This window comes from Gymnoscopelus microlampas, assembly GCF_963454915.1.
Source record: "Gymnoscopelus microlampas genome assembly, chromosome: 17".
NCBI classification, from domain to species: domain Eukaryota; kingdom Metazoa; phylum Chordata; class Actinopteri; order Myctophiformes; family Myctophidae; genus Gymnoscopelus; species Gymnoscopelus microlampas.
In genome coordinates, this window is record NC_139954.1 from 13,469,822 (window position 1) to 13,485,896 (window position 16,075).

Here is a 16,075-nt window from a genome sequence, read left to right on the forward strand (position 1 = left end):
AGATGAGCGGTTCTTGCCGACGCATTTATGCATCAATGTAGAGCAGAGGTCTTCAACAGGGGGTCCTCAGAGTTACTACAGGGGGTCCGCCAAATCTTTGTGTGATATGTTTTTTTTTTTTACATTAACCACTTGAACCCTAGCATCCCTTTTCTGAGGAGAACTTTCGCCAAAAATAGCCGATCTACAAGCTCGGCTATTTTTGGCTAAGAGGTATACAGTAGGTGTAGAGGGAAAAAAGAACAGTAAACGTAAACGTTTAAAAAGTTGAATCTAAAACACAATTGTATACAATATAGAGGGGGTCCCTGCTTCAGCTCTCTCTCAGCTAGGGGGTCCTTGGGCTGAAAACGTTGAATACCCCTGATGTAGAGCTATTTCAGCTGCCTCCGGACAGTGTTTTCACGTTACTTGCAATACTCGGGTCTTTCTTCCTTTTTTGGCCAGGCGTTTGGTGCTCCCCCGAGCTTGGTGCCCAGGGCTGTATCTAACATGTTAATGCAGTGGTTCACCCCCCAAAAAATTACATATTTTCTATCAATTACACACCCCATGAAGCCTCGAATTCGTGGAGATTTCTTTGTTTTTGTCGCATTCCTGAGCCAATCATTTGATGACCGTCTCCATTGACTCCGCCGGTCATCATATTATTGGTTTATTAAAAAAACTCCATGAATTCAAGGCTTCATGGGGTGTGTAATTGATAGAAAATATGTTTTTTTTGGGGGTGAACTACTCCTTTAACGCACCATATTTTTACATTCTAACGTGTTAATGTGTGAATGCACCATCTTTTTACAATACAAAACATGTTAATGTGAATGCACCATCTTTTTTTAACAGTCTATCTGTGGCGGGTGGGAGACTGTGGTCGCTGGGAGTCTCTCACGTGGAGCCATGGAGCTGTGGCTTTCACTGCTGCCTGACGACAGTTGAACCGTGGATGTAGCGGCTCTGGCGGCGGTCTAAAAATAAACAGACAGGTCAGCAGTTCCATGTGTCACCCTGGCCCTGGACAGACAGGGCTAAAGAGACCCTCCAGCTCTGTAAACACACTAATACCCCCATATCCATGGTGGAAAAAAAGGAATACATCTGGATAGATACTTCAGTAAAGTATCTACGCCAGTCAAAGGCAATACTCCTTTCTAAAAGGCAATGCTTGATACAATGAATGTCAACCGAGTGACCATAAAAATGTCTTAAGTTCACAATAGCGTAAAAGACTACATTATTGTGACTAGTTTATATTTAAGGTTTTCGCTGTAAATAGTATTATTTCAGTCCTTAAATTATAAAGTGCAATAAAAGAACATGTAAAATGATTAACTGGCAATGGACGTAGTAGTAGTACGTACTTCAGAGCTGCAAGCTATGATTTTGTGAGGTTACAGCCACTCTCAGCGGTCCAAACCATAGCCCTGTGCTTCCAAACAAAGTGGTGTGGTTTGTGTTAAAATTAAGGATTGGCCGGCCCTTTCAACCTGGCCTACTATACGGATTAGTGGGCGACTGCAGGGCCAGAGCAATGAAAAGGGTGATGTGTATCTTAGGAGCCCACTCCAGTTGTCAAATCAAATCGTTCATTAGCGGCACCAACTATTGTTAAGCTCAAAGTCTAAAAGTTTGGAGGCAGCCTTCTCCTAAACCATGTCACTTCTTTCTAGTTTTTTGACAATGTAGTTTTGTTTGCAGAACCCTGCAGTGAAAAAGTAAACGCAGACTGGATAATGGGAGCTGTAACTGGATTGTACTGTGGTCTCTTAATCCAACTGTTGAGGCTAAGGCCAGCGTCTTTACTTAAAGCAGGTGTCCAAGCTCTCTGTGAGGGGGGCCTTTGGCTAAATTGATTTGTATTACAAATGCTCTGTCCAAATCTTTCTTAATGGCCATTTAAGGGCTTCCTAATGCTTTTTGTGTGTCGCAGCTGTTTCATGGCTTGCCGGAGAAAAATCAGTGCCGATGTTCTAACTAAGGGCCTTTAATGAAAATTTGAAGGTTTTGAATATGTCATGTCAGGCTCTGCTTGAAAGAAAATGGGTCTCCTTGCAAGTGTGACTCGGGTGTTCCAAATGTCACAAGGACTTTGGTTGAACTTGTCAAAAACTGAAACTATGGTAATTTTGCATATAATTACCAATCATTAAGTTGCCTTAAAAACACAAAAAATGACATGGAGACAAATGCTTATTGAAATGTAACCATTTAATTCACTCCACTACAAAAATTATATAATTATCTTAACTATGATACAGACTCCAGATATACATAATATACAGTTTAAAGCGCAACTGTGGAAATGGTACAAATTAGTTTACAGTGTAAATGGTCCTTTCATACAAAATATATGGAATATTTTATTTTAAGTATATTTCAGAAATGGGCCCCCACTGTCCAGGATTTACAGTTGGAAAGTATTTAAACCGTACATGTTTTTTTATTTCCAAATACATCTATGTTCACATTTACATTCCATGGGCTATAACTATAATACTGATATGAAAATGAAGTGAAATATACAATACATCTGTGACCACAAAATAGATATTCACTGTAGTAAATAGTGTGATGAAATGTTATGCCTGATTTATACTTGGTTGTGCTCTGCGTGGTGCATCAAATAGCCAATATACAAGTTCACTTGTAGATATGCTATTTTCAGTGCTTGACACTGGTGCACATTTAAGCATAATGCTTTACCGTTGCAAAAAAAGTCGTGACAGGCCACTGCACATTAGAATTCTATGCTCTACTTTGTTTTACACAAAGTACAGGAAGAAATACGTAGATACATTATTGACATTTTCTGGCAAATCGGGACACTGATTTGGTTCATTCATGGTTCCCTTTTCATCTGCAATTATCATGTTGGACAGCGACCAAATATGGCTTCAGTCTTATGTTTATATATATCATTTGTTTGTATGGAATTTTATGAACAAACGGTAGCTGCATACTACACAATACCCAAACCGAAAAAACGTCTTGACAGACAAATTGCATTTCATACTGTCATAGAACAGAACCCGCCCACCACGGCTTGTGCCGTTGGTGGCGAGTGCACTGGCTCGAGCCAAGCAGTGTGTACACATTTCGTCTGTTCTGGTGTGTGTAGTATGCATTGGGCTTAATATAGAAGAAGCCATCGTCCCACTTCTTAATACCTGCAGTACTGAAGCCTGTTTTATACTCACAGCTCACAACGCAACACGTTATTTTCCGTGCACATGCACAACACAGCGAGCAACCAAGTACAGTATAAATGTTGCCTTGCTCCAAAAGAGCAACCAACAAACCCTGGGTTTAGGATGTAGGGGCCTCCACAGTAATGTGAAAAATACATCCACCACAAATAGTTTTTTTTGTGTGCTCCTAATCTTTTTTTTTGTTTTGGTCATTCTGGAAAAAGATTTCCTTAAAAGAAAGAAAGAAAGCATAGCTATTCTAGCTACAGTACCTCCTTTAACCATTTTGAACCTGGCGTCCCAATTTTGGGCATGTCATTCATTATAGGTGGACATTTTTGGAAATTTCCATCTATAATTGACATGCCCAAAATAGGGATGCCAGGGTTACTGACTGTGGTTAAGTGGTTAATGTTGTTTCTCAAAGTGCAGTGGTGCTTCACAAGTGGAACAATGGAAGAGATGCCACTAGACAAACAGGTACTGTACACATTGAGTATATTGCTTTTTTACAAGCTACAAAGAGGTTCCGGTAAACAAAGAAACCAGTGGCTGTCAAAACTGCCAAAGCGCGATTAGTCAGAGTTGTCCTCGGTTGATGTTACAGTGGAATATAAATGAGTTAATAAGTCAGTGCTATCAAATAAGTTGATTTGAACACGTTTCCAGTTTTCAACCAGATGAATGTGCCACTGAAAAGCACTGTAGACTGAGTCCCAGATTACCATGAGAGATGCGCCGATCACATTTAAAACCAGGCAACTTAAAGAACGCATGAATACTACAAGTCCAATGAAACTATAAAGGTTCTGCACATAGCAGTGGGTAAGGGCTAAATACTGTCTGAGTTTATGTTTGTAATTGGTTAATGAAAATTAAAATATATGACATTGGACTGAGAATTGCTTAGTATTTCCATGGACATGTCTGCTCACCTTGAAATGTCCCTTGGTCTTCTCAAGCAGTTACAAACGACACACCTTTTTTTGAGCAAGTGAAGCATTCACTGGCTCGTTAATTTGTGGCAGCTGCAGTGGGCAGAGAGACCGTCGGGGAATTGGAAGGTTGCCGGTTCCAACCCTCATCCCACCCAGTTATACAGTACATGTCAAAAGCGTTCCTAAGCAAGACACCTAGCTGACTCCCAACACCTCTCCCACATGCGCTCAACCATGACCATCTGAGCAGCCATCAGCTCGGGTGGTGAAGCTGAAACTAAATCCGGCCATCCGTAGCTTAGTGGGTAGAGAGGCCGCCTAGTAATCAGAAGGTCACCGGTTCGCTTCTCGGCACGCCCGTGTCGAAGTGTCCCTGAGCAAGACACTTAAACCCATTGAGACCTGGAACGCATCTGTGTCACTTTAGATTTCTTTGGCTATTCAAAAATAGCCGATCTACAAGCTCATAGCGCGGCACCGAGTGCCGCGCTATGAGCTTGTAGATCTGCTATTTTTGAAAAAAAATGAAAAAAAATGTTGTAGATTTTTTTTCAAAAAACTGTTAGGATTTAGATTTTTTTTCAAAGAATCGCCTCAGGTCTTAATGGGTTAACCCCGAACAGCCCCCCCCCCGCCCCCCCTCCGAGCGCTCATGACCATCTGAGCAGCCATCATCATCACCTGGGTGAAGCTGAAATTTCCCCCGCGGGATAAAGGTCTTCGCTTCCACAAAGGCACAAGGAAATAGTTAAGTAACGGGGCAGGGGTGAGTGGGGGGTGTATTGTGTGCGTGGCAGGTCAACGTTTCATTGTGCTCCATCCACAGTGGCTTGCAAATTCACTCGCCACTTTTTTTTACTGTTTGGCCAGGCATCTGTTTTTTAGATGAGAACAGGACCTTCGTAACCGTGATTGGTTACCCCGCCAGAGTGGCTGATAGAGGAGACAACCAGCCCACAGCTACGAGCGACCAGATTTGGCAAGAGGTTCGTGCCACGTTCCTAGAAATGGTAGTGTATGGATATTGGGGGGGGACACTGCTTGAAACCCCTTGAAAGAGCAGCTTTTAATTGTTTACCATTTACTCAATGCAAGAACTGATTTGTCTCGGGAAAAAAAAACGTCAGTGCTTAAAAAATAAAAGTTTATTTCATAGACTTTTGTTTCCCCTCATGTCCTGGAGGAAAAGTTGATGCTAGTCACCATCTTTTGGATCTTCTCTTCGTTCTTCAGGATGTTGGCCTTGACGGCGCAGATCTTGTCCTGCTGGTCCTTGATCAGCTGCTCCAGCTCGACCAGCTCGGTTTTAAGGGGCTCCACCGCACCGTCTGTCGCTCTGTGGCACACACAGTCAACACACACAAAACGTAGAATCACAAAGCATTCGGTCATCTGACAATTGTCTGTGTGTGTGCAGGGTTGCCAGATCTGCTTATTATAATTTTCCCGCAAGATTCTATTTGAAAATAGCCGATCTACAAGCTCACAACGCGTCGCATCGCGACGCGTTGTGTGCTTGTAGATCTGCTATTTTCAAATAGCAGTGAGCTTGTAGATCTGCTATTTTCAAATAGCTGATGTGTGTTAAAGTGCATAGTCGCTTCTTTTGGGCTGGTTTTCCTAGACCTGGTTGCTTGTTTCTCTCACCGAAACTGGCAACACTGTGTATGTGTGTGTGTGTGTGTGTGTCTATGAATGTAAAGTGCTTTATAAATAAAATGCATCACGCCTAAACTGTGATCATGCGAAATGTGCCGTGTGTGTGTGTGTGTGTGTGTGTGTGTGTGTGTGTGTGTGTGTGCGCGCAATATGTTTTATTATGTAATCATTTATATCTGCAAAGTAACTAAAGTTTTCAAATAATTGTAGTGGAGTAAAAGTACAATATTTGCCTCCGAGATGTAGTGGAGTAGAAGTAAAAGTATAGACAATTGGACACAAATACTCCAGTAAAGTAAAAGTACCTCAAAATTCTCCTTTAAGTGTGTGTGTGTGTGTGTGTGTGTTCTCTCCGTACCTCTGCTCCTGCAGGAGGGCCTGGGCGTGCCGCTTGTTCTCCTGGCGCCAGGTGTGCAGCTCGGCCTGCATGGAGTCCATGTCCTCCTGGATGTAGTCCATGATCTTGCCCAGGGGCAGGGCGCTCCGGCACACCGTCTGGATGGACGAGCGCAGGCGCTCGATCTCCCGCGACACCAGGTCGCGCTCCTTCTTCCTCGCCGCCTCGGACACCACGCTCTGGATGTGGATCGGGGGGGACGGGGTGAAAAAAATAGCGAAAATGTGCCGATCTACGAGCTCACAGAGCTTGTATATCTTATAGACAGTGGTGGAAAAAGTACTCAAATTCTTTACTTAAGTAAAAGTACCAATACTGCAATATAAAAATACTCTGTTACAAGTAAAAGTCCAGAATTAAAAATGTACTTGAGTAAAAGTACAAAAGTATTGGCATCAAAATGTACTTAAAGTACCAAAAGTAAAAGTACTAAATATTTGAAAATAGCCGATCTACAAGCTCACAACGCGTCGCGATGCGACGCGTTGTGAGCTTGTAGATCGGCTATTTTCAAATAGCCTAGGTGTAAAATAGGTTTAAAGTGGTTAATGTATGTTTCATTATGTCATAATGTATATCTGAAAAATAACTAGTAACTAAAGTTTACAAGTAAATGTAGTGGAGTAAAAGTACAATATTTGCCTCTGAGATGTAGTGGAGTAGAAGTAAAAGTATTGGAAATTGGAAATACTCAAGTAAAGTACAAATACCTCAAAATTGTACTTAAGTACAGTACTTAAGTAAATGTACTCAGTTACTTTCCACCACTGCTTATAGAGCAGTGGTTTTCAACCTTTTTCATGCCAAGGACCCCTAAAATTGATATACATTTGGCTGCGGACCACCATTTGAAAATGTTTCGTGCCAGGGACCCCCCCAGAAGCAAAGACATCAGTTAATTTTCGCTTTAAAAAAATATAAATGATCAAAGATATGCACGGTTTTTCAAGGTTTTTCAAAAATAGCAGATATACAAGCTCATGGCGCGGCACTCGGTGCCGCGCCATGAGCTTGTATATCTGCTATTTTTGAATAGCCCAAAGCTAAGTGGTTAAAATGATTGTGACGCTATGTTAACTCATTTCGCTGGGGACCCCCTGGTACTCCCGCAAGGACCACTGGTGGTCCCCGGACCACTGGTTGAAAACCACTGTCTTGTAGAGCTTGTAGATCTGCTATTTTTGGAACATTCGTGACGGTTTTCATTTTCATAATAACATGCCCAAAAGTAGGAAGGTTAGCATAGGAGGATAAGGGATTGGGATCAATAGGATTTACTTGATATGCTATGATTAGTAAATAGAAATAGTCTATAGAATAGAACTATACTGGGTTTTGTTTAATAAACACTATATTTATCCATATTTTTCTAAACATAATTATCCAAAGTTAATTATCAATAACAGGAGATAAAGGCATCTCTGCTTATTATTTACATTTTTTAGTCTCATCGTTCTAGTGTTCTAGAGAGAATCACATAAAATGCATCGTTTTACATTGTCTAGCAGCGATTTTCCGGCACAAAGAGCAAGCTCTTGGCACACAGAATGCACTGGAAAGTGTTCATTCAGATTTTCACATGTCCTCCTCACAATATAACGAATGGCAACGTTACATACTACCCTTCAGGAAGCTCCCGGTTTTGTTTTCATTTTGTACTGTTGGGCATTTTGAAATAGAGAGAGATTTTAATATTGTGTAAATGAGATAAACTCTTCACACATCTTGGTGATTTGACCTGTGGTTAAAAACATTTAAAGCATGTCTTAGGTCTACCTGGCAAAAGTGAAATAAAGTCACAAGTGTTAGTTAAGTTAAAAGTAACTTGGAAGATAAACTGTTTGGTTTTAACACTATGAGCTGCAATAAACCAGTTACAAGAATGCACACACAGATGCAAACATGTCACACACGCACACGCACACACACACACACACACACACACACACACACACACACACGTCTCCCTCAACCAAAACATAATAAACCCTCTTCAGGAATTCTACACTTGCTAGCAAAGTATCAAATGCCCATGGCCAGAGCAGGACTGCATTTAGTGGTTTAGGATTTCAAGGCTAAAAATGTTAAGCAGGAATTCTACCAACCTACTTGTATATATAAAGATCAAAAGCGTGGCTGAATTGTGTTGGTTAATGTAGGGGGGGGGACTGGCTGACTGGGCTGGTGAAGGCCTCCAGTGTATGATGGTGGGGTTGAGGGGGTTCTGCTATGTCCCGGTTACCCTCAGCCCCCTTGATGGGGGGGGGGGGGAGAGGTATTAGAGAAGGGCCTCCCCTTGGCACGACCAGACCCAGTGATGTTTGCTCAGCTGGGCTCTGCAAGGCCTCTTCAGTGTGTGCGTGTGTGTGTGTGCGTGTGTGTGTGAGCGCGTCTGTGTGTGAGAGAGTCTGAGTCAGTGAAATGACAGAGCGCTAGGTCTGACTAGCCTAACGCCACACACACACATGCATGCATGCACTCTCTCTCTCTCTCTCTCTCACCCACCCCCCCCCCCCCCCACACACACACACGTAAAGGCATAGCACTACCAACCAGAGGCATAAGCACACGCAGATATAGTGGACACACGGCACCCACCCACACACTCCTGGTCTTAAAAGCCTTGTTTATTTAAGTAACAGGCTGTGGCAGCGAGGTTATTTTACTACAGTATTGAGTAACAACTACTACACTTATGCCCCCTTTCAAGTTCAACGCTCGGCCCAATTTATGTCATTCGCGGGCTCCACAGATGGAAGCACCTGCCTTTGTGCGGCAACAGAAAAATCACCGTTTGCGACAGTGTGTAAACTAACTGACAACTTCCCCTTCAAAAACACGCCGACCCGTCACACAGTCCACCGGGGTAGGAGGCCAAATATCACGTTTTGGCAAAGAGCCGGGTTCCACATTTGTTAGGAGCCCCCTGTCTTATCAAGCCATCTGAGACTGAAGCCGATTCTACATGTCTCCTAAATCTCAACAGTTTTCTGAAAAACGTATGTTTCTATATCAGTGGTGTTCAATCTTTTTCATGTCATGGACCCCCAAAATTATATGTATTTGGCCGCGGACCCCAATCAAAATATTTTGTTCCAGGGACCCCCAAGAAGCAAAGATTTGAGTTAAAAATGTTCGCTTTAAAAATATACATATTCAAAGATTTGCACACATTTTCACGATTTTTCAAAAATAGCAGATCTACAAGCTCGTAGCGCGGCACTCGGTGCCGCGCTACGAGCTTGTAGATTTGCTATTTTTGAATAGCCCAAAGTGTAAAATAATGCTTTTTAGCTCAAATATAAAAATGACACAGTTCCAGGTTTTAAAGGGTTAAAAACAAACCAAACGGCTCGGTAATTACAACGTTGAAAAGCGTCTTAACAAGACAGGACCCGTGCTGGAGAGAAAAAACACATGAAAACCTCAAATGTTTGCCGCTCATTCCCTTCAGGAAGCAAAGCGAAAGAAAATGTAGAAATTGACAAGTTGCCTTCTTTTTTTTTTACCCTTTTTTTTGCGGTGGCCCGGGGGTGTGAGGGTCGAAACGCCCAGGCCCAAGGGTCCCTCCGTCAAGGTGGGTGGCTTTTCCACCGGGGCCCCGCAGAACACAGCAGCTAGACAAACACTCTTATGGCTCATTCGCCTTGCACGGCCGCGGTCCGCCCGCCCGCCCGCCCGCCCGCCTGGTCCAGGCGAGACCCGCGGCTTCACTCTATTTCCCGCCCCCTCTTGCCTCTGTCTCGGAATATATATATATATATATATATTAACCCATTAAGACCTGGAACTGTGTCATTTTTAGACTTGAGCTAAAAAGCATTATTTTACACTTTGGGCTATTCAAAAATAGCAGATCTACAAGCTCGTAGCGCGGCACCGAGTGCCGCGCTACGAGCTTGTAGATCTGCTATTTTTGAAAAATCGTGAAAATGTGTGCAAAACTTTGAATATAAATACTTTTAAAGCGAACATTTCTAACTCAAACCTTTGCTTCTGGGGGGGGTCCCTGGAACAACATATTTTGATGGGGGTCCGCGGCCAAATGCATATCATTTTGGGGGTCCTTGACATGAAAAAAGATTGAGCACCACTGATTTAGAAACATGCGTTTTTTCAGAATGCTGTTGAGATTTAGGAGACGTGTAGAATCGGCTTCAGGTCTCAATGGGTTAAAAAAGAACTGCAGTGAAAACAGGACCCCTGGTTTGTGTGGACTCTGTCCGGGCTGGACATAAATCACTGCTTTATAGAGGCCTCTGTTGGGGCGTAACAACACCAGTGAGCTCCTAGTTTTTCCTCTCTTTCTCACCCCGAATCCCAGAACAATATTTGTTTAGAATGTGGTGGCCCAGTAGGAGAAGCAGGAAGGAGGAGGAGGAGGAGGAGGAGGGTGGCTAGGTTTTGCCATTATCTCAGACAGTGATGGAAGTCCAAAGCAGAAGGGTCTAAAAAAGGGGAGCCACTGCTATACCGAGAGCAGGTGGTCCGTCGTTTAGCTTTCTTATTGTCTCCGCCAGGCCGAAAGGCATGGCGAGAGAGTATGTTTTACCCTCCGTCCGTCCGTGTTTGTGTGTGTGTGTGTGTGTGTGTCCGTGTGTGTGTCCGTGTGTGTGTGTGTGTGTGTGTGTGTGTGTGTGTGTGTGTGTGTGTGTGTGTGTGTGTGTGTGTGTGTGTGTGTGTGTTTCCGTGTGTCCTGTCCGTGTGTTAGCAGCTTATCTCCGGCACCGTTGGCCCGGTCGCTGCGAAACTGTGCACACACACTCCCTGGATGCCAATTCAGAACCTCTGCCTCAAAATGTTCACATGGGTCTGTTATAGCGCCACCTGGAGGCCGTTTTGAACTCCGTTTTGAACAAAATGCCTCAAACCATGAACGCAGCTTGCGATTTCCGTGAAATTTCACTAACACATTCCCACTAGGCCAAGGAAGAAATGCCACCCGTTTTCACATTGGCCTGTTATAGCGCCACCAGCAGGTCTAACTTAGCAAAACACATTTTGGAACAAAATGCCTCAAATCATGAATGCAGTGTCCGATTGCCGTGAACGACCTAGGAATAAATGGCACCCTTTTCACATTGGCCTATTATAGCGCCACCAGTAGGCCACAATAACGCACCTGACCTGGCGGAGACCTGTGCTCCGAGGAGCACTTTTTCTAGCCGTCTGTCAAGAGACGTCCATATTCCTAAGTCCTCTATTAGTTTAGGACAAACCTGCTTGATAACCACTTTCAACCTGGCGGCCCTATTATGGGCATGTCATTATAGGTAAAATATCTCAAAATTAAAATGTATCCAAATCTCCCAAATTCACGTTGTGAGCTTGAAGATAGGACATCTTTTCTCTTGCTCATACAACAAGGTATGCGGGGCTTAAGTGGTTATTAAAAGCACTTTGAATACTTTGTTAACTTTTTAATGCTCCTGAAAAATCAGTCCCCAGGGCTACTCTATTGTCTCAGGTCTACCACTATGGGCAGACCTCACAAACTCGGCATGCAACCCTTCAAGCCACACGGCAATGTGGAATCCATCTTGTCCTTACATGGCTAATTAGTTTAATTAGGAATTGCATGGCAAAAAAAAAAAAGCAGTAATAGGGAGTTGCAGAGAAGGGGCGGGTAGGAGCATTCTTCAAAGTAGCCTCTGACAAGAAAAATGACTAGCACGCATGGATCCCCGTCGGAGGCCTAGAAACCTCTTGGGTATCATTAATTAACCCGTTAAGACCTGGAACTGTGTCATTTTTAGATTTGAACTAAAAAGCATTATTTTACACTTTGGGCTATTCAAAAATAGCAGATATACAAGCTCGTAGCGCGGCACCGAGTGCCGCGCTACGAGCTTGTAGATCTGCTATTTTTGAAAAATCGTGAAAATTTTGCAAATCTTCTGAATGTATATATTTTTAAAGCGAACATTTTTAACTCAAATCTTTGCTTCTGGGGGGTCCCTGGAACAACATATTTTGATGGGGGTCTGCGGCCAAATGCATGTCATTTTGGGGGTCCTTGACATGAAAAAGATTGAGCACCACTGATATAGAAACGTACGTTTTTGAGAAAACTGTTGAGATTCAGGAGACATGTAGAATCGGCTTCAGGTCTCAATGGGTTAAAGACACGTTAATTTAGCCATGAATGGACGAGTTCAGCACGAGGGAAGAGCTTCCCTCGTGATGTAACAACCAACTTCATTCATCAGCTTGACGTTGGTCAGGACAAGAGGACTAATGACAAAGGTAAAAACCTGTCATGACTGAGCCATGTTGAGCACCTATCACTATAGGTATACACCGTTGCACTTTCAAGAGAAGCTCTAGTCTTGCGTGGGCCAGACGATCAGTGATTTCCACCTACCAATATATGTCTGGTGACATCTAAATTCCATGTAGGGGCTAGAATAGAAAGAGTGCTATTCTAGCCTCCACGTTGACCACGAACTATATGCCCACTTCTTTGAAAACCAATCATGACACTGTCCCGTTAAAGGAGGAGTTCACCCATAAAACTACTTATTTTCTATCAATTGCACACCCTATGAAGCCTTGAATCCATGGATTATTTTTTGGTTTTGTCGCATTCCTAAGCTAATAATTTGATTCCCGTCTCCTACCGGCTAATGTATCCGGTAGGAGACACAAAGTAGATTATTTGTGTCTCCTACCGGAAATACACACGGTCATCAAATTATTGTCTTAGGAATGCCACAAAAACAAAAATAAATCCATGAAATCAAGGCTTCATGGGGTGTGTAATTGATAGAAAATAAGTCATTTTTTGGGTGAACTCCTCCTTTAAAAAGGAATACCCTTACGTCTTTGCATTGGTTCTGCAATGCAGTTATTTAACTTATTTATTTAAATGTCTGAAATATTTCCATCCAGTTTTAGTCCCTACACTGAATTTAGATCACTAGAGTGGTAGGCGGAGATCAGCGATCATCTGGCTACGCAAGACTAGGCTAATATCTATATTTGCATTTTTATTAAACCTTTAATTTAGCCAAGTAAACATCACAGATATGGAATCTCCTTTGCGAGAGGGACCTGGGACTATAGTTTGTCGTCGTGCTTCTCAACAAAGATGACACATTTTCAATCGCTTAATTGTTCAGGAACTTTAGTGATCAACACATTTAACCCTTTAAGACCTGGAACGCATCTGTGTCACTTCTTGATTTGAGCTAAAAAGCATTATTTTACACTTTGGCTATTCAAAAATAGCAGATATACAAGCTCGTAGCGCGGCACCGAGTGCCGCGCTACGAGCTTGTAGATCTGCTTTTTTTTTTTTTTAATCGTGAAGATGTGCAAATCTTTGAATATATATATTTTCAAAGCGAACCTTTTTAACTCCAATCTTTGCTTCTGGGGGGTCCCTGGAACAAAATATTTTGAGATGGGGGTCGGCGGCCAAATACATATCATTTTGGGGGTCCTTGGCATGAAAAGGTTTGAGCACCACTGATATAGAAACGTATGTTTTTCAGAAAACTGTTGGGATTTAGAAGACATTTGTAGAATCGGCGTCAGGTCTTAATGGGTTAAAAAGAGAGACTCTATACCGTAGTTGATTAATGGACGCATTACATCATCGAAGACCACAGACACTCGAAGTGGAAACAAGTTGAAACCTCTGGGACTGCGCGCCTCGTTCCTGGCTACCGGTGTCCATTTAGAGACACTGATGGACATCCAGCTCAATTTCTCTTTTTACTGCGTGTTCCCAGAGAAAGTCTCAGAGGTGGGCCAACGGAGCAACAACACATTACAGGATGAGAATCGGGTCCTTGGAAGTTGTTCATGGCCCTTCCTCCTTCCATTTTTCATAGAAAGCCCATCCAAAAGTCCAGTCAGATCATAAAAATAGCTGGGAGTCAGTGAGGTGAGGAGGGAAGACGAGGGCCGCGAGGCCCGAGGAGGTCACAGGATGTTGTTATAAGGTCACTGTACCCCCCTAGGGGTCAGAGCTGAGATCACCACCTTGGGCCCCCCGAGCTGAACCAGAGGGGGGGAAATCTCCAATGGGGGGGGGGGGGGGACAACTAAAGGCTTCCATTGTACAGGACCCCGACAAATGGGAACTCATATTATCCCATTAAGACCTGGCACGCATCTGTGTCACTTTAGATTTCTTTGACTATTCAAAAATAGCAGATCTACAAGCTCGTAGCGCGGCACCGAGTGCCGCGCTACGAGCTTGTAGATCTGCTATTTTTGAAAAATCGTGAAAAAACATTTTTTATATTTTTTTCAAAAAACTGCTAGGATTTAGAAAACATTTTAAGAATCGGACTCGGGCCTTAATGGGTTAATGAAACACAGCGGGGTGGTACGTTATTCAAAAAGTATCTCAAGAGAGGCTCCGGGGACTCCGGGACTTTAAGATGATCGCCTCTGAATGCTCCCCCTCGCAAATTCGTGCCTCGTAATCATAAATCCAGAAACGCGTTGCCAGGGCCGAGGTCTGGCCTGAAATCAGATCATGCCAATTTCAGTTATTTCTCTGCAGAAACCTCACCCCCCCCAATACCTCCGATATGTCAACATGGCCTCTGCGAAAGCAATACGGCTAATGGAATGCTGCAGGGTCATTTCCCCTTACGTTTCCACAAAAAAAGGAAAAAGATGAAGAAAAAAAAAAAAGAAATGTCTGGATGTTTATGAAGACACGGGGGCCTGCAGGGAGGAGTATTTATTTTCCTGACGATTCTGCAGAGAGTATTCTGGCCTTTCTCCTCCGTGACTCTCACTCAACAGCCATCCATTTGTGTGCCACGGGGTTTATTTATACGTTACGAACCTTCATCAAGCCTAATTTGATGGGGGGTAAAGAAAAGGGGGGGGGGGGGGGGGGGGAAAGGGGTGCGCAAAAAAAAGTCTTATGAAAACGCAGCTGCTTGCAAAAGGGGGCAGGATTCTGTCTAAATAAAAAAAGAAACCCTCCGAGAAGTATCTTGGAATAATATACAAATGCGCCGAGGGGTCACGAGGAAGGTCGTCCCCATAAATATACAGCAAATTCTTCAGTCGCACACACTGTGGTTGGGGATATGGCAAAATACAATTGCTTCGACTGTTCGAGAGCTCCCTTTTATTTACGTCGGCTCGGCGATGCGGTGGGCGGGCGTTGGCATTAACCCATTGATACCTGGAACGCATCCGTGTCACTTTAGATGTCTTTGGCTATTCAAAAATAGCAGATATACAAGCTCGTAGCGCGGCACCGAGTGCCGCGCTACGAGCTTGTAGATCTGCTATTTTTGAAAAATCGTGAAAATATTTTTTTTATATTTTTCCGAAAAATTGTTAGGATTTTTTATTTTTTTAGACGCTGCCTCAGGTCTTAATGGGTTAACAATAGCGAAACGGATTCGGAGGGGAGGCGTAGAAGACGAAGTGCAGAACTTATTACGACGGGTGCATAAGCCGCAGACTGGATTTCCTTAACCCAGGAAGACCGGGAAAGCATCCGTGTCATTTTTAAGATTTATTTGGCTATTCAAAAATGCCAGATATACAAGCTCATAGCGCGACACAGAGTGCCACGCTATGAGCTTGTAGATCTGCATTTTTTTTTTATTGTGAAAATGTGTACAAATCTTTGAATATATATTTTTCAAAGCGAACATTTGTAAAATATTTTGTACCAGGGAACCCCAGAAACAAATGTTCGCTTTCAAAAATATATATTGAAAGATTTGCACATATGTTCACGATTTTTCAAAAATAGCAGATCTACTAGCTCATAGCACGGCGCTTTTTGAATAGCTAGACCCTCCAGAAAAGCGGACAAAAATCCTTGATTATGCAGGCTAAAACTCTTGATTATGCAGGCTAAAACTCTTGATTATGCAGGCTAAAACTCTTGATTATGCAGGCTAAAATCC

General features: G+C 43.0%; 1 protein-coding gene across 1 annotated transcript in view; it reads right to left on the bottom strand.

Annotated features, from left to right (window-relative positions):
• Positions 1 to 4,772: 4,772 nt before the first annotated feature.
• Positions 4,773 to 16,075, bottom strand: part of traf3ip1 (TNF receptor-associated factor 3 interacting protein 1) — a 34,380-nt gene continuing 23,077 nt past the window's right edge. The window contains exons 14-15 of the mRNA XM_084085071.1: positions 6,141 to 6,358; positions 4,773 to 5,459 (exon numbers count right to left, since the gene is read on the bottom strand). Of these exons, the coding sequence (XP_083941197.1) occupies positions 5,294 to 5,459; positions 6,141 to 6,358 (384 nt within the window). The 3' untranslated portion in view covers positions 4,773 to 5,293. The remainder of the gene's footprint in view (positions 5,460 to 6,140; positions 6,359 to 16,075) is intronic.